The sequence below is a fragment of the Anas acuta genome, chromosome 15 (genome assembly GCF_963932015.1).
Source record: "Anas acuta chromosome 15, bAnaAcu1.1, whole genome shotgun sequence".
NCBI classification, from domain to species: domain Eukaryota; kingdom Metazoa; phylum Chordata; class Aves; order Anseriformes; family Anatidae; genus Anas; species Anas acuta.
The window spans coordinates 12,288,457-12,306,705 of NC_088993.1; the positions used below are offsets into that span (position 1 = coordinate 12,288,457).

The 18,249-nt window shown below is 45.4% G+C and overlaps 1 protein-coding gene across 15 annotated transcripts in view; it reads right to left on the reverse strand.

Moving 5' to 3' along the window:
- Positions 1-17,879, reverse strand: part of PDGFA (platelet derived growth factor subunit A) — a 34,415-nt gene extending 16,536 nt beyond the window's left edge. For 3 of the 15 annotated variants that reach the window (XR_011101785.1, XM_068700003.1, XM_068700002.1), the window contains exons 1-4: positions 16,838-17,861; positions 15,545-15,641; positions 8,010-8,114; positions 5,647-5,834 (exon numbers count right to left, since the gene is read on the reverse strand). Coding sequence is in view for 7 of the 15 variants with exons in the window: in XM_068700003.1 (XP_068556104.1) it covers positions 5,647-5,834; positions 8,010-8,114; positions 15,545-15,641; positions 16,838-16,900 (453 nt within the window). In the remaining 8 variants the exon portion in view is untranslated. Of the gene's footprint in view, positions 1-5,646; positions 5,835-8,009; positions 8,115-15,544; positions 15,642-16,837 lie in introns of all 15 variants that reach the window. The other 12 variants (XR_011101791.1, XR_011101790.1, XM_068700006.1 and 9 more) reach the window with 10 other exon arrangements.
- Positions 17,880-18,249: the final 370 nt, after the last annotated feature.

Consider the following 18,249-nt stretch of genomic DNA (forward strand, 5'->3'; position numbering starts at 1 on the left):
TTTGGTGGGGTTTTAATGCTCCAAATCAACCTTCACACTGCAAAAACCATTCCCTGGCCCTCCTAAAAATGGAACAACACTCTCACAAAACGAGAGTGGTGGCTGGAAAAAACATCACATTCCCAGTTCCCAGAAACACTCTTCTGGTTCTGTGGACAAAAAACTACCAGGGACCTCTGAATGACAGTAACAGAAGCTAGAGCAAAACCCTGGCCTTATTAAAGTCAATGGGAGATCTGCCATTGCTTGCACGGAGCCAGGATTTCAAATCCACATTTTAGTCACCACCTCTTCTGTCAACAGGATCTGGAGACTATTTTCATTTATCCAGAAAACTAAAGTTGCAGAAAGACAGATGCAGTAACTAAAATGTCCACAGTAAAAGGTATCTTCCAAAACTGTCAGATCTCCATATAAACAGATTAAGAGCTGGCCGTGACATACAAGAATGCTTTTGCTTGAAGATTAACTATGGGTTGAAGCAGCATGTTTCAAAATCTCCTATCAGAACCCAACTCCATCAAGCCTTTGAACACAAAGATTTGAAAATGTATGGTAAGACTGACTCATCTGGCATCAAAGGATGACTAATCCTTAAAATTTACAAAAACAAACAGTAATTAAGACACCTCTATCACCAGAGACAAAGAAAGAGACCCAGCAATCATGAAACACTTTTCAGATCTGCCATGCTTATTACAGCTGTTGGAATACACCAGACTTATTGAAAATTACATGCAACAAAAATAAACTGTAATCAAGCTTTACGAAGTCTGTCCCTGTTTTGCTTTGTTGTCCAAACTGAAATACGTATGTAGTTCCTATGGCTATTTGGTATTAAACAACAGTAAAAAAAATTTAAAAAATTAAAAAAATAAAAAAGATGATGCCATGAAGAAAAGGATCATAATGAATTTAAGAAGCAGTTTAAAGGTCTTTTTTTTTTTTTTTTTTACTGTGCTGTAGTTAATATACAATCCAGCATACATCTCACTCCCTTGTTTCATGCTACACAAGTTAAAGGAATGATGTTTTTCAGTATGTTGTAAACATTCAAACTGAAACAGCACACAATAGAGTTAAATTGCTGTGCTTGTGTCATCTCCTAGCACCTGCTGCCAAACAGGATCTGTAATTAATGCTAATCTAAAACGATAAAGGTTGCAGGTCAGATTTTCAGTGGCTATAAACAGGGATGGCTATGCTAATAGCATGGGATTTGGCCTTCTGTTAGCATCTTTTTTCTTCTTTACATTTTTGTTCCTGGTGTTTATCTTGTGCAGTTACTATCATGAGTATTATTACCAAACTCTTTGAGATGGCCAGAAAAATATTTGGTCTCATGGAACATCATGGGAACACATAGCGCTCCTTCATGAGAGACTATATCTGGAAGTAGCAGCAGGTGGAAAGCAACACTGTAAGAAAAAGCATACAGAACACCTCTAGCACAAAGCCAGAATTTATCAAGGGCAGGAACTTGCAAGATGAGTCTCAATACAGAAAATTCCTTGTAACACAGTAAGCAGTGAAACTCATGTGGCTGACGGCTAAATAAATGATGGGAAATAAAACCAAAACAATGGCTGAATGAGGATGATTCTTGGGATTAGTTATTTCTCCCATATTAAAGCAGGTGTGTTCTGACATGATGGGGGAAAACCTACCCTCACCTCACAACTGTGATCTTTACAGCCCTCAGGTCTGCAAGCAAGACGCAGGTCTACAGAGCACAAAGGCACCAGAAGGACTGAGCAGGGATCCTGGCAAGTCACTGTGCATTTTGTGGGACCAGAGCCGCCGCTCCAAGGACAGCAGGATGGGCACAGTGCCTTCCAGGAGACACTGTGCCAGCTGTGTGCGCCTCCCCAGCACAGGAGGGACAGGAAGCAGCAGGGAGGCCATCCGCCTCAGAGCCTGGCTGCCACCCATGCTAAAAACCCAATTAAAGACATTCACAGGGCACTCCTCCAGCAAAATCCCTAAGGGAAGCTCTGTGCACAGTTATGTAGGGTGGGGTTGGGACAGCTTTCCATGCACGGAGCCAGGGATGCAAGGTGCTGTCACTGCTGCTGGGATAAGAAAAGGCCCTGGCAGTGCCTGAGGCAGGGGCAGCCCTGTCACAGCAGCGGGTGTGCTCATAAATGCAGTCCCAATGGTGCAAGAGGCAGAGGCCACCACGGGCCATGCTGGGAAGGCCTCCAGAGGGCAGTGAGGGGGAAGCCACCTCCTATGGTGCAGTGGCCATGCTTCAGCCAGGGCACACAGCCTCGGGCCCGGGGACAGAGCCTGGGGGTCCTGCAGCAGCCCCACTGCCCCCTCAGCAGGGTACAGTCATGGCAGGTCTCCATGTCCAAGCACCCTAGGACAGAGCAGCCAGGCCTTGTCTTTTGGCAAATGACTTGGATAGCAGAGCTCTCCTCATGCTCTGAGGGCACCTCTCCCGTTTTCAGTCTTCATCTCACCTGGAACAGGGTTTCCCTTGTTTCTCCCATTCCCAAACTGACCTTTGATACCTGTCAGCTGGACCTGCCTGCCGGTCCGTTTGTGTGCTGGCAGTAATCTTCATTTAGGTCACAGCTAAATCAAAGTGCTGCTTATCCTACTGATAGAAAGAGTCACTGAGGAAAAATGTTCTTAAACCTGCATACAGCCATTTTACCCACATACATAGTTCACTCTACAAGGCCTTCTTAACCTTTTCAGGTGTTGGGCAGCTCTGCTGAACAGCTCACACTGATTTGCTGTGGTTTTGTCTGTCTCTTGAAAACCTCTCTACTTCCAAACAACAACCGAGGAGCAGTTCCTGTGTTCCCTCCCTTCTGGCTCCTTTTCTCTTGGTCTTTCTCTCATATTAATTTACTGCAGGAACTAGGTTAAATTCTTCCAAATCAGCTCAACACTGAATATTCAGAAATGGCAAAAAAAGCACGTATGGCTATGGCCCAAGGCCAAGCAGAAGGCAGAGCTGAGGTGGTTTAGCTCATTTCTTAGTTTGGAAACAAGCCTTGCTGCAATCAACACTAATACTCAGCTTCACTATTCAATATTAGGAGTATAGGCAGGATTTGCTTTGTAATATTAACTGTTTTCTGCTGCCCTGACCAAAAACGTGAAGAACATCATGCTGAACATTATAAAAAAATCTCCTGGGAAGACTCAGTTCAGAACCCCACGAATAAATTAAGGTCTAGTACTTGGTAAATACTTGATCTCACTGTGCAGAAGCATCAGAATCTGCAGATGTTACTGAAACGCTTTTGCAGACAGCAGAAGAAATGGATCTGTAACAGACACCAATGACCCTCCTCACCAATCCTTGTCACCATCCCTCTATCAGAAAGACAGTAACGCAATGCCCTCCTTCCTTCCTATTGAAGTGTAACTCCCAACCAGACACTTCATTTCAATCACATTTTTGCAACATTCTATGGGTACAGCTTACTGAATAGAGATTTCTTTAGGACCAGGAGGGCTGTGCTCTCCACATCCATTACAGTGCAGGGGAAGCCTCTCTTTCACTCATCTACCCCACGAAGGGGAAACCTTAAGAGGACCAGTTTTGGGGAAGCCATGTCACCAACGCCCCTGGCTTGGAGCCTCCCTACAGCTCCAGTTCCACAAACCCATTAACAGTACACTGGGCACCTAACCAAGGCTCAGTAAAGGCAAAATGAGGACATTCCCAAACCCTGTAGCCTTTGAGTCACGTCCCCAAGAAAGGAATGCCCCATACAAGCCCCTCCAGTGCTCCTCCCACACTGCCACGGCTGTCTCTTAACCTTGACTACAGTGGCCCTCAGTGAGACAAAGAAAACACCCTTTGCTTTAGCCTGTTAGATGATGCAAACCCACTTACTGACCTTTCTGGGTGAACATTTTTCTAGTGTGAATGGGCCAGCTATGATCTCACTACCTTGTCAATGAAGAGGAAGTGGGGAAAGCCTTTTCAATGTTTAATCAAAAGAGGGCTTTTATACAGTCTGACATAAGGGGAAAATACAAGACAGCTTTCCAACCGCATTGCAGGAACAGCTGAGAAGGCTCTCCAAAACTGCTCCCCCTACCTTTCCAGAGACCCTCACTTTGGGCCAGCTACTTAATGGCATGAGCAGACATTGAGCTCTGAATGTCAGATTGGCAAAAAAAGCTCATAAAACCATTAATTATATCAAAGCTACAAGAGGATCTGACTCTGGAGGGCATAAATATGGATTCTGTTCAGAGATTTCTGGTGTGACAGTGGGGTCAGCCTACAAACCTTTACAATGAACATCCTGTTCCTGCTTGACCTCTTGTCCTTTTTCTTTCCCTTCTACTTAATGACTATTTGGAGCAGTCTTGGAGCTTGGAAAAAAAAAAAAAAAAAGTCCTCCAAAGCTGGCTGACGTATATTGATATTGCTGGTGGCAATATATTTACACAACCACAAAAAGCAGCTGCTCAGCTGAGCCTACTTTTAGCTTGCACCCTATTAAAATGAATGCAAATCTAAAAGCCCTAAAACCGTATCAGCAGACTGAGTGAGAGACTATGTGTGCTGAGGAAGCAGACCCAGCAATGACATCCTGCAAAGGTGCTGCCACTTGTTTTTTGAGTTTGCAACCTCAAGGCTTTTAGGGAGCCCCTGGGGACCCTGGGCAACAAGGGACTGCAACAATCAAAGATTTCTCTATTACTTGGGACAAGTTTCTTGCTTATTTGTGTGTGAAAACATCTTTCAAATGTTCAAAAAAGGAAAAGAAAAAGAAGTCCTTCTCAGATGTCTGCCTGTGTGTATGAAAAACAATGAACTGGCCCAGATGCCATTCTTTGTGTCTAAAACATACAGCACTACATGAGTTAACAGCACCTTTCTCAACGAAATCCATTCCAAACAGAGATAAGTATGTTGAGCTGGGCAATTTTATGTTCAAGAATGTGTTTGTTTTGTTTTGTTTTTTAACAAATTCTGCACTTAAAATACTCAAAGCAACATGAACTCAGAGGTTTAGCAGCATAAATGGTAAATGTAAGTCTAATCTCCTACATGCTGATGTAAATCAACATTACTTGTTTAAACACTGATAAAAATAAGAACACAGTGAAGCCTAATGAACACAAGAAATATTTCACGTAGTATTTACTGGAAAATTGCAACAGGGATTTTGTCTAATGAGTAAATACAGCATGAAGCTGTTGAGTCTTCTATCCCTGGGGTAAGATAATTTGAAACACATTTTTTCAGATCAAAAGTGTTATGTTGTCAAATATAAAAGCCCAATTTAGCCTGCATAATATTTAATTAAGAAAACAGCATTCCATACTGTGATTTATTTATTTTTTTAAGTCCAATGCCCCTTGAGTCATTTTATCTTCTTAACTTTAAGATTTGTACCATGCAAGATCATGGGAAAGACACAATCAACTTTATTTTAATTACAAAAAGAGAAAAACCTAAAGGGAATCCTGTGAAAATCAAATCCAAACCCAAGATTTTCCAATGATGATGTCATTTGAAAAGGCCCTCTGCTCATTTAAAATAGAGAGGAGCACTGTATCTGAACCTCTTGCTAAGAGGATGGATAATAAAGATTCAGCCACAATACCTGAAGTTTCTAGACTTAGGCGGAGCCTCTTGGGGCTCTGCAGCCACGATCTGCTCACCTTGACGCTTCTGTGATGTATCCGTGAGGGCTGGCATTTCACGCTGCTGGTATTGCAGCAGCCAGTGCAACGTTTCACTTCCACGCAAGGTGGCCATATCAGGAAGTTGGCCGAGGTGGGATCAATCTGACTCCGAGGTATCTCGTATATAACCGTCCGTGTTTTGCAGACAGCTGGGATGGCCTCCTCTGCGAACAGAAGAAATTCACACTTCCAGGTGAACAGCTGCTCTCACCTCAGAGTGCCCAGATACTTTACACTGCCGATTTACCAGTGGCATCCTTAGCCAGGGCTAAGACAGTGCTCTCAGTTCGCACCACTTCCTGACAAGCCAGTGCCGAGTATGCCTACCACTATGCTGTGGGTGCTTCCTTACAGAAAGTCTGGACTCACTGCCAAAAACCCAGCCCTAAAATGCAAGATGACAATGGCCTGGCTCCCAACATAGCTCGGAGCACATACCACTAGATAAGGCAAGCCTGGCTCTTTAGAAGTGACAGCAAGCCAGAGGCTACTCCCGATTAGATGATCCTCCAATACAGCCTCATAATGACTGCTTAACAGCAGCTGTTATTTTACAGTATTGGGGCAATCATTGCATGCATATATTATCACACAAACATGCAATACCTGGCAAATGCCACAGCAGAAGTTGCACTGAGGATATTTTTATCACACCCAAATTGGCTGAGCTGGAAAACAACCTGCACCAGCTTGAAACTTCTGAGTCCTGGGTTTCCACTTACACACTCTTAACATCCTCATATCAGGGAGTCTGGTCCATCTACCATCCCCAAGAGCAGCAGCTTTTTTTTTTTTTTTTTTTTCCCTAAATTGATGTTATCAAGTCTTTGTACCTGTTGGGATTTATTTGATTTGTTATTCTTTTGAATGAGGCAAAATGACAAGAGTAGCATGACTGAAGAACCTGCAGTGTAATTTTCAGCTAAACAAATTTGCTGCTGGTCTCAGGTAAGCTGAGCTTGTAGATGGCAGTTTCAGCCACATAAGCATTAAAACATGTAGCTCTCTGCCACTGCAATGCATGATTGCTGCCATGAAAACTCCAAACTAGGCATCGTTTTCAACTTAGGACTGCCTAAGAAGTCAAGCTGGTAATTTAAGCCAGTCCAGAAAATAATAGCAATCGCAGAGACTGCTTGTTTGGAGCTAAGTTCTCTGAAGACAGCTTGGATTTTTTTGCCTTTCAGTGGAAGCAGTGATAGCTTTGGGTCATATGGGGCAGGGAATTGGAATGCTGCCTGCGCTTCTTCAGTTACTCCTGAAGCACAAGAAGTTCAGGCCTGGCCTGCACCTGTAACATGAAAATCTAGGCTTGGTTTTCAAAGAGGTACATTCTGGTCATCTAAATAGACTGAAAAATTATTCTCAATCCCCAGTGCCATGAACTCAAGAAAATTAAAGGATCCAATAATGCAAGATAGTTGGCAACTCCTACAAGTTATTGAGCATATCCAGTTCCCACTGACTTTTATGGGGATGCATTCAACACCTTGCAGAGCAGGGTGCCAAGTGTAGCAGACTGTTTCAGAACCGCTGTTCTCTAGAGGCATTCAATGTGACACGCACGCTTGCCAATTCACACTGCAAATCCATGTTGACAGCATGCTGTGCTATCTACTGCGTACAACCAGAGCTTAAAGTTAGAATATATTGACTCGGAATAACCCATAATAGATAAGAACATGGATATTTTCTGCCTTTGACTAGAATGGTAAAACAGTCAGATCTAATCAGATGAACAAGCTTTGCTTATAAAACATGTTCTAAAATTCCTCAGCATCTCTTTAATTTGGTATTTGGACTTTCTTGGATCACCATCATTAGTATTTAAATAAAAAAAAATTCCCTGTAAACATGCCTGGTGCCCTACACAATGATGGAAATCAATGCCCTAGCATTTCCATCAATGGCTTTTAATTTTGGGGATAAACTGTTTTTTTCTTTTGAATAAAGAGTCAAGCTGTTTCCTTTTGTGGAGCTTCTGTACTGAAAACTCTACCAACTGTTGATGTTTTTTAAAGCACACTGCTGTAGTTGTTCCCCACACTATGAATTATACATTGAATATCACAGCATTTTCTAACCAAGGTCTAGCTTTCTAACATGCTGCAACAAGAAAGTGAATGTAAAGAATTCGTGCTTGTCTGTCTCCTATGGACATCCTCCAGAAGACAGCTTCTCAGGCAACAGCTCGTTTTGTGCAGAAAGAAAGACAGAAGCTAGAAATGGCCTTTTTTTCCTTTGTGTGTGTCACATTTTTCCAGTGAAATGTCCTGCTTGGCTGACCAAAAGCAACCCCTCTGCTTTTACTCCCTAAGTACAAATAGCTTGTTTCTTACCAATGCTTCTTTTTCTGCGAATGGGCACAGGACGATTCTCTTGCACATGTTTAGCAGAATGAACACTATAAGACCTCAAGTTTGTTTCTGAAACATCATCATATCCTGAAAGAGGAAACAAAATATTAAACTTCAGCTATTTTATTAGCCTGAATGTTGTTACAGTACTGTTACATACATATAAAACTGCTGTTCATATGCACAAGACCAAATCCTTCTGTATTTAGTCTAACATAATTCCTATCAGTGCAATTGCAAGGGTATAAGGCAGGGAAGACATAAACATGAAATGTCATGTACAAGCATGCACAACATAATTCTAATATCCATTTTACTGGAAGCCCCCAGAAACAGTGCGTAGTCTGTGACACAGAACCATATCTAAAGTAAAACAGTTGCATTTTTATGTGAAAGGCATAGTAAAGCTTTTCTTACTGGAAAGGTGTAGAAATAAGAACAATAATATTTCATAGGAAATATTTATTTTGAGAAGTTTTTTGAAGTTCTGGCATGAGGCTACAGTAGAAAATATGGTATTACACACCCAACGGCAACAATGCTGCCTCTGTAATTTTTCTCTTGCTTAGTTTTCAGGACTGTACTAGGACAGAATCAAAAGCAAAAAGTAACTAGCATGGGTTTCCTTTTAGCCTCTCTGTTGCAGAACAAATCCCCTGTGAAGTATCCTAACCTTTGGAGGGGCATCTGAAGCTACTGCAAACTCTGGGACTGCATCCAGGCTTGTCTTGTTCCCTAAATAAGCCTACCACATGGGTTAAAGGGCCATGAGAAAAAGCAAAGATGGAAAACTTGGCATTTCATTTATCATTAAAAAAAATAAAATAAAATAACTGTTCCAACTATTTGGTTTTGTTAAGTGAAGCAGTCCAGGTCGTGTCCCATGCAGTGGGGTTCTGAAAACGGCAAGCACAATCTGCAAACAAGGGATCAGGAAGATATAAGCAGACTGAGGACTGCATGCAGATTCCAGTAAAGCAAAACTAAGACTTTTAGCACTCTGCCGCTTGGAGTGCCCTCTATAATGTCACTGGAGAGTTTCAAGGTTTCACTGCTGGTTCCAAAGAAAACTGTGATGTACACCAAAAAAATGTAAATGGTTATTACAGCGTACTCAATTACCCTCTCTACATGCTACCAACAGCCTACACTCCTCTGTCTTCTGCACTGTCATGCTCCCTGCTTCTTGTTCTCTTTGCATGCACAGTCGACTGCGACTCTGTAACTTGCTTTATTCTTTACTTTATTAGAAACACACATCGTAAAGGGCACACTCTGCAAATAAACCAGCTCTTTTCCTCTTCCCTCCAAGAAATCCTGCCCTAAACAGCATGCAACTTGTGAAATCACCTGCAGAGCCCGGTAAAACAAGAAGACAGTGACATCTTCAGCACCTTGAAAAGAGCTCTGTGCCTCAAGGTGTATTTTCACTCTTTGGAAAATACTGTCATAGTTAGCTAAAACAAGATGAAACAGGAGTTCCAAGACATAGCGCCAGGAGCACCCATTGGTCCTGTTTTCCTCATCAGCAGGCCAGATCCTTGTCTGAAGTAAGTCATTGTGAAATCCAGTTTCTATCTACCGAAATAAGTAGGCTCCGTCTTCCTACATTGAGTGCTTGCTTCTCATTGATTTTGACGGGAAAGTTTGGAACCTAACAGGTTAGCTGACTGCAAGCCTTATTTGCAGTCCCAGTTCTGTAACGTAGCGCAGCAATGACTAATGCATTTTATTTCTGCTTTTATTGTACCCCATACTCCACAAAACTCATCTGTGGGGTAAATAAAAAGGCTTGCCAGAGATCCCACAGGAAGTTTGCAACTGAGCGGGGGAGCGGAGCCAGGTCTCCTGCATCCCATTCCAATGGCACCGGGCCATCCACCTGACCCCAAACGGTGTTATGCAAAATGAGGATCCGTTCTGATCTTCCTCCAGCCCTTTTCCGCTCCCTAACACTCAGCCACCCAACACCTTAATACTGACCTCCTTCTTGGCAAGTTCAGATAGTCACGACCTCTCCCTCACTTTGAGGCAATGAAGTGATACTCAAAAGAAAGCATCAGAAATTTTGCTCAGTGTAAGATCCCAGCTAAGCTCTGAGCAAGAAGCATCTCTGTCTGCATGCAAACGGTGTTTAAAAAAGATTAAACACAAAACTAATGCCATTAATCCTGAGTGCTTGGTGGGCACAGCCATCTCGCTGAAAAGAGAAACCGTCAATGATGCCAGCCTGAGCCACGGGTCCTAATGCCTTATTCAACACGCTGGCATAGTTCCCTTTTAACATGACTGATTTCTTGCTGTCTTGTTTAAAGGAACTGGTAAGACTAAAGGAATAGTATGATCAGCTAACCAATATGTTTAGCCATGTGCTTATATCTAACTGCTCAACTCAGCTGCAATTAGCCATATTCTATCATTATGTTTATAAAGAAAAATGACATGTCGAGGAGCATGTGTTGCTTATAAGATGATTTCTAAGGTGAAGAAGGCCTCTGGCTCATACTGTATCTCACTGTCTCACTACATATCTTAGGCATGTATATTATTTCATAAGTTCATGTCTCGTTGTGGGGGTTAAAAAAGAGATCTACACAGCTAGCGCGGCAGACTGCAAAACACGTTCCAGTTAAACCTCGATGCATTATGCAACGCAAATTGTATTATTTCTATCGCCAAAGCATTGATGTTGTTTTGTTGTTTTTTTTATAATAAACAGAATTATGGAGCAAATGGTTGGTGTCAGACAACACTATCATGCTAAGGCACTTGGTCTTCTTTGATCCCCACAGGCATTTGGAAGTAATTCCACTTCCCAATGAAGTCAAAGGGAAAATCACTGCACTTCAAGAGATCTTGAAGTCAACAGGAATCTTGCCCGAGCAGGGCTGAAAAATCAGAAAGTCAGTTTTGAAATCCACACTTGTCTCTGGATGTGTGGCTAGAAGACTTTATTTTACTTCATTAGAACAATGATGCTACAGTAATTACAAATAGCTCTCTCTAGTTTGACTTTAAAGAAGCCTGATACCTAATTTACAATCTGGCAGAAGGTTTCCTCAACAAATCATGTCTTAATTTGCATCATTTTTTCCCACCACTGTACTGACTTAGGAACATGAAATTGCAGGATAAGGTGTTTCAGCTCTTAGCAAAGAAAATGGGAATTTATGGGTGCTTAGCACCAAACAAAATGAGGCTTAGAGCAGAAAGCTTAGAAACGGATGATTCTTAGTTTAGAAATTGAACACTGCTTGTCACTAAGTGAAGATGGAGGACGCTGCATGGAGCCAGATTAATGCAGCTCTTTTTAAATGTTTTAATAATAAAAAAATGTTTTCATGGCAGCTGATCAAGAAATTTCTCTGTAATCTTTTATGTACTGACAACATATCAATGATGGGTAGAAAAACTCTTGCAATGAGCCTTGGTCAATCCATTAGTGTAGCTGAAATTGTTCTTTTTTGCCAGATTGGCATTTTTCCACTAGGTCATGGAGTATAAATCACAGAGTTCCTGTGACATCCTGCCAATATGTGATTACTCTTCTCCCAAAAAAAGCATGTGGAAAGCATCCTAAGACTACTGTTACTTTATATTTATCATTTTACATTTTCACATTGCCATCTCCTTCCCAAACAACTTTACGTGTGAGGTACAATCCCCAGTGTACGCAGCCTTAACGCAAACCCTTCTAGATGTCACTTTGATGTACATCCAAAAAGTATAGGTCCAAGACTTCTAGTACCAACAGCAGCAGCTTAGGAAATTCTCATTATCTCTTTTTCCAGGAATTCAGTGCAAGGTACAATAAAGTGAAATGGTCTGTCTTACAAATCGGTCCTAGAGCCAGAAAGCCCAAGGCAACGTCAATCTGTTTGTTTGATCTTCTTTCTGGCTGATGCAAAATATGCCCTTCTGACATCCAAATGCAGAGATAGATGTCATTAAGTTTTCAACTTTGATCTATTAAAGGAAATATAAGTAGCAGCCTGCAAGATCCTGTTTTGTTTAGTTGTGTTTTTTTTTTCCCCTTTACCTAGATGTGATCAACCAACTGTAAAGGAGGAGGAGTATTCCCTCTATCTGTTTCAGGGAAACACAGGACACACATGGCAGATGCCCGCCTCTCATAATGTTTAAGAGGTGCAAGGAAAGCTAACACATGGTATTGTAATGTCTTCAATTTACATGCCACACCAAAAGCCACAAAGTCAACAGAAGGTTTTCCAATAGATTGAGCTCTGGGATGCAGACATCTAACACTGTTCCATGAATGCATACTGTTAATTTAGAAGTTTCTCCACCTAACAAAAAGCTGCTCTGCTAGTTCTTAATCACAGGCCGTTAAATTCACATGGCCTAAGGTGACCCTGTGGTTGATGCCCTTAAACCATGCAATGAAACACACTCAGCCCTGCATTTCCCCACGCAGGGAGATGACTGGGGGAAAGTCTGTTCCCAGCGGGAGGCAAACATAATAGGTGATGAAATGAACTCTACCTCCCACAGGACAGATGGGAGAGGTGAAGCGCGATGAGAAAAACCACACTGCTAAGCCAAAAGAACTTTCAGAGGCGGAATATAGGAAGTGCCCCCGTTTCGGTGATTTCGTCTGTTAGTAGTAAAACTGTACTCTGCACGCTACAGCTGCCTACTTCCTGGGATCGTGCGTGCTTTCTGTTTTAAATAGGGTCAGCCTCTGCTCTCCGTCATGCCAATGAAACCCCATTGCTGACTAAGGATCCCAGTCGCAGCAAATTAACGTAGAAGCCTGTTTTCTGATATAAACGGAGCATTTTCATGTTGTCTTTACTGTGATTTCTTCTTGAATCGGACACGCGGCACTGGGCTCTGACAAATTGGCCTGGATTTTCTTTTTTCTGAAAACAATGATAAGCTCCATGTTGGGTAGTGTTTTTCTTTAAGTAATATGCCAGATGGTCTGGGGGTGTGGTTTCTAATTTTATGAAGGGGGTTATCAGTCATCTCTGTGCTACAATATAGCGACCAAATCTGTCAGAATAGAAGAAAAACCTGCCCACTCTGACTTACAAAACTTACTTTCCCAATTAAAAATATATGCTTTGCATTGCAGAAAAGAAAATGACTGTTCTTCCTTCATTTTCCACAAGATTCTGCCTTGTTACTCAAGAATATCAGACATTTTCTGCATGCATGCCTGATCCTGCAAGCTCTTCCCTTACAAGATCATTCTTAATTCTCAAGTCCACCCACTGAGTTTAAACAGGGCTACTCGCATGCAGAAGGACTGGCAACACCATGCACTAAAATGAAGGAGAAAATAATTAGTGGAGTGTTTTTATTCTGATCCCCGGGTTAAATCAGTATATGCTATTCAACAGAAATACATCTACTGTACAAGCCCTCATTGAAGTAACCCTTCCTTAAATGCAATTGCAGCCCTAAGGAAATATGTTTCAGAAGTATCATCTTATCAGTGACAAGTAGAAAACGTTTGATTTGCTAATCCAAGCTAATATTAAATATAGTAAACAGGCCTGATCCTGTTTACTGAAGAAAACATGGAAATTTCAACGTTCGATTAGTCACTCTGATAAACCCTTAGTAAGAATTACTCATGACAGTAAAGGCTGCAGGACTGTGCCCAGAAAACATACATGTAGATAGCAAAGAGTGAGTAGTTACTGTCTGTGAAGATCCAATCCTGCCTGCACAGCTCCGGATGAGGCTTAGCAAGCATGGAAACTGAGCACTCACACAAGCAAGAACAGGGTGAAAGGCTGAATATTTTATTTTTAAATATTGTTTTGAGTTCATGTCTTAAGGCATTACTGTTTCATGTTGAAATAGTAAAATATGTATGTCTTGTTTCTCTAATGGTTTCTAAACTGACAAATTGCACAGAAACTGCGAAATGAAATGGTAAACTTGCGGCTGACCTCTTCAATTTTTGGTCATGCATCCTCTGATGATATTTGCCACAACGTAAACAATTATTTTCTGAAATAGATTTCCTCCGCTACCTCCACTAATTTATTTAGCTACAGCCGTTGCTTCACTTGTCTGCTTGATTCTCTTGCAATGGAGCCATGTGAACTTTTGCTCTCCTTGCAAGTGGTATTTAAAAATGAAGCATGTGCTTGTTACACTGGGGTATTTGAAAAAAAAGAATGTATTCTGGTAGCTACAGTATAGTGAATCAAGTGCAGAAAAAACATGCAGTATTTTAAAATCCTGGTCTTCAGATCCAGCCCTTCTGCAACAACAGCCAAGCCTTCCACTGAGTTCACTGGGAAAAAGATTTTAGCAGTAGTGCACTTGTCTGGTCCAAAACAGTCTTCTGTGGGGAAATATGTATTGCATACCCCTTCCCTGTTGTGAAAGCTTCTTTAATTGCAGTGATGATGAAGCACTGCTCTCCAAAAATATTAAACCAATGCCAACAGATCTGGTAATTAGTAATTGGCCTCTATGGTAAAGTATTGTGCAAGAAAGAAATATTCCCATTTTCAGTGTAATAAGAAACTGTTTGCTCCCTAATCACATGAAAATTGAAAGCTATGTTTGTAAAACATCTTCCTAGTGCCTTTCTGCTCATTAATACAGAATTATACTAAAAGCAGTGAGTTAAACTCTAGAAGGATCCTGCAATGCTGAATGAAGGTGATTGAACCTGGCACTGACTTTACAAAAATACACAGCATATGGTTTAAAAGGAGATGGCCTAGTACCAACGCAAGCAAGAACTCATTCATTTTTCTCCATGTTTGTTCTTCAGAAAGATGCAGGTTTCCCTTGGGCACATCAAAGGTGCCGGGTTTATCCCCTCTCAACTAAGGCAAGAAATCGCCAGGAACAAAGTGCATCAAGTGAAACCAAACGATAAGAAGCCGAGTAATACAGCGCTTCTCGGTCTGATTTACTGCTGCAATGATCTGTTTGAACTGCACGTTCTCACTACACCCATTTGCATGCCTAATGATGCAGAAAATAACCCTGCGCTATTTTCTTTTGGAAAAAGTGTATTTGTCAGGGTTAGCTTCATACGCAGGTTCCTGTTTAAAATCAGCGTGGACGGTTTATTTTCCTTTTAATAAAGCCCAGCGCTTGAAGAGACATTACTTCATTCATAAATATTGTTTCAAATATTTTAAATACCTCTAGGACAGTAGTTTAAAGATAACAGAGCAATGCGAGAGCAACAACAAACCTTAAGGAAATTCTTCTCCGCTGAGAGACGGAGAGGTCTGAAAACACAGAGGGTCACTAGGTCCCTCTCCACCCTGAACCCCCCGAAGTTTTCATTCCCAATCTTGCCCCCTTGGCCGCCGCCTCCCTTTGAAATGAAGCTCCCCTGCCCAGGGCAGCCTGGCTCTGGAGGCCGGGTCCCCGCACGAGTCTCGTCCCCGAGGCGAGGCTGCCCGGAGCAGCGAGAGGCGTGCGGGGCGCTGCGCTGTGGCCGCCCGCGGTGCCTTCCCCCCGGGGCGGCGGCGGCCGACGGCGCGGAAGGAAGGAGGACGGGACTAATTTACCTACGGAGTCAATCTCCAGGAGGCGCTGCAAGTCGCGGATGCTGTGGATCTCGCTGTGCGCCAGCCGCTCGATCAGCTCTTGCGGGATCTCGGCCTCCTTCAAAGACACACACACACACCGCGGGTCACCGCGCAGCCCCGCGGATCGGGCGCCGCGGGGATGGGGATGGAGGGGTCGGGGTTTTTAGGAGGGTGCGGGCTGCTTGCAGGACGCGTTTGGGAGAAGCAAGGGGGAAAAAATCATCCCCTCCCCACCTCCGCTCCGCAGGGTGCCGGAGCGCGCCCCGCCGCCCCCGCTTGCGCGCCCGCGGGGGTTGCGCGCCCCTCGCTGAACTGCGCCACGGCTCGGCACGGCTCCGGCCTGCCGGGGAACCGGGCTCCGTGCCCGCCGGGGCAACGCCGCTTTTCCCCGAGCCCCCCTCCTCCAGCCGCTGGAAACCCGCCCGCGCAGCCTGCTGCCGAAGTTTGCCCGAGCGGGCGTAAAGTTCACAGCGGGGCCGGGCTCCCCCAGGCCGGGAGAGGGGTCCCGAGGGGCTCCTGCATCCCACCGGCGGCTCCCGGTGCCCAACGGCCCCGGTCCCAAAAAGTTACAGTCGTCGTGTCCCCCCCTCCCCCGCAGCGCCGAGCACCGTGCTTGTCCCCCCGGGGGCCACCTGTAGCAAGCCCCAGCCGCGGCTCCGCGCCCCCGGGAGCAGCGATCCGATGGCAGGCCGCCCCCCTGCTTCTGCCCCCCAGCTTTGGGCGAGCTTCAGAAGCGGGGAGCGGTGTCCCGGGGGGGCCCTCACCCCACTTGTGCCCGCGGCACTAACGGTGCCCGCGGCCGGCTGCGTGCAGCGCCGTGCGCCGCGGGGGCGGCCGCTGCCGGGCGGCTCCGCGAAACCGCTCTGTTTGCAAATAACCGCAGCCCGCCTGCACCGCAGGGGAGACAGAATATATCACATCCATGCATGCGTATATATGGAGATTATTGGGGTTTTTAGGCGCAGCCGGCGGCTCAGGAGCGGAATGCACGGTCATTCCCACTTCGCCGTTGGCATGCGGGAAATGGCAACTTGCTTTCGGCCTCAGCTGCGCAGGGGCTCGAGCAGAAGCAGGGGCAGAGGCAGGAGCAAGGGCAGAAGCAGGGGCAGGGGTTGGAGCAGGGGCAGGGAGCGGAGATGCCCGCGGAGCCCCGCGGCCAGGTGCGCAGCCCACTGCGCCCCCCTGCCCTCCTCCGACGCCGGCTTCCCCCCGAGCCCCGGCTGCGGTGTCCCCGGGGGAGCCCCGAGCACGCAGCGAGCCGCTCTCACCCACCTCGCAGAAGGTGAAGGACAGGTAGCCAAAACCTATCAGCAAAACGCAAGCCCAGGTCCTCATCGCGGTCTGGTGCACTTTAGACACGGAGGGAAGGCAACGCTGATGGAGAGGAGCTGCAGGCCGGCTCCTGCCGCGCAGAAATTCAGTACCATCCCTCAGGGGAAAGGCAGCGGGGTGGCTCGGGGGTCCTCCGCATCCAGGCTTGGGGTCGGGGCTTGCCTCGGGGCGGCGGGGGTTTTAATTACGGCGCTGCCGCTGTTTGTAGGTTCCCCTCGCTACGGGAGCGTGGCCGCGCTCTCCTTGCTGCTGCTCTCGCTCGCTCTTCTTGGCTCTTAGGACTAGACCAGCCGGTACTTCTGCATATTTGCTTAGATCAGACCAAAGTGAAACCCAAGGAGTCGATCCGGAGCGCAGCCGAAACGCCCATCACCTGGCTGGGGCGGCTCGCCCCCCTGGCGGCGGGCGGCGCTGGGGCCCGCCTCCCCGGCCTCCGGCTCAGCGCCGGGACTGATGGGCTGCTCGATTTGCCGGCTTCTTGCCCCCCCCTTTCCCTGCCGGGCTGACCTCCACCCTCTCCCCCTTTAGCAAAAAGGGAAAAAAAAAAAAAAAAAAAAAAAGAAAAATCTTTATTGGTACGGGTGGAAACGGTTCTCTTGCTGAGAATGGTCCCGCTTCCCTCCCCGGCTTGGGGGCAGGTTAAAAATGGTAATTAATTATGAATAATTGCAGTGATAAATCGGAGCAATATTGCAAGATCTCGCGGGCTGCCTCAGTGCAGCTCCTTCCCCACTTTGTACGGGAGAAAAAAAGAGGAGGAGGGAGAAGGAAGGAAAAAAAATTATATATATATATATGCAAGAAGGTTTAAATCCCAAGGGGATCGGAGACGAACTGCAACTCCTGGCGGAGGGAGGATTCCCGGGCTCGCTGCGAAGCGGTGGCCTGTCTGGAGCGTGGCTGAGCGGAGGAGCAGCATATAGGGCTCCCTCCCTGCCATGCGCCTCCCCCGTCCCTCCTCCCGGTACTCCCGGCACCAAACCCACAAACAACAAGTAGTGGGGGTGCCGCCAGCTGCAGCCCCTGCGCGCACGGCGAGAGGGGCTCTGCCCACATACGGGAAAAAAAAAAAAAAAAAAAAAAAAAAAAGGGAAAGGAAAATTAAAAAAAAAAAAAAAAAAAGCCAGCGAGGGGCTGGGGGGCCGGGGAGGGGAGGAGAGGGGAGAGGGGAGCGGGGCAGCCTGCCCGCCGCCCCGGCCCTCTGCGGCACTGGGGCGGGGGAGCCGGGAGGGCTGGGAGCTGCTGCGCAACAGCCGCCCTGCAACCTTACGGGATCCACCTTGTGCCCCTGCCTTTTATATAAGGCGGAAGAGATCGCCATGATCACGGAGGGTTTGAGGGTGTTTTTTTTT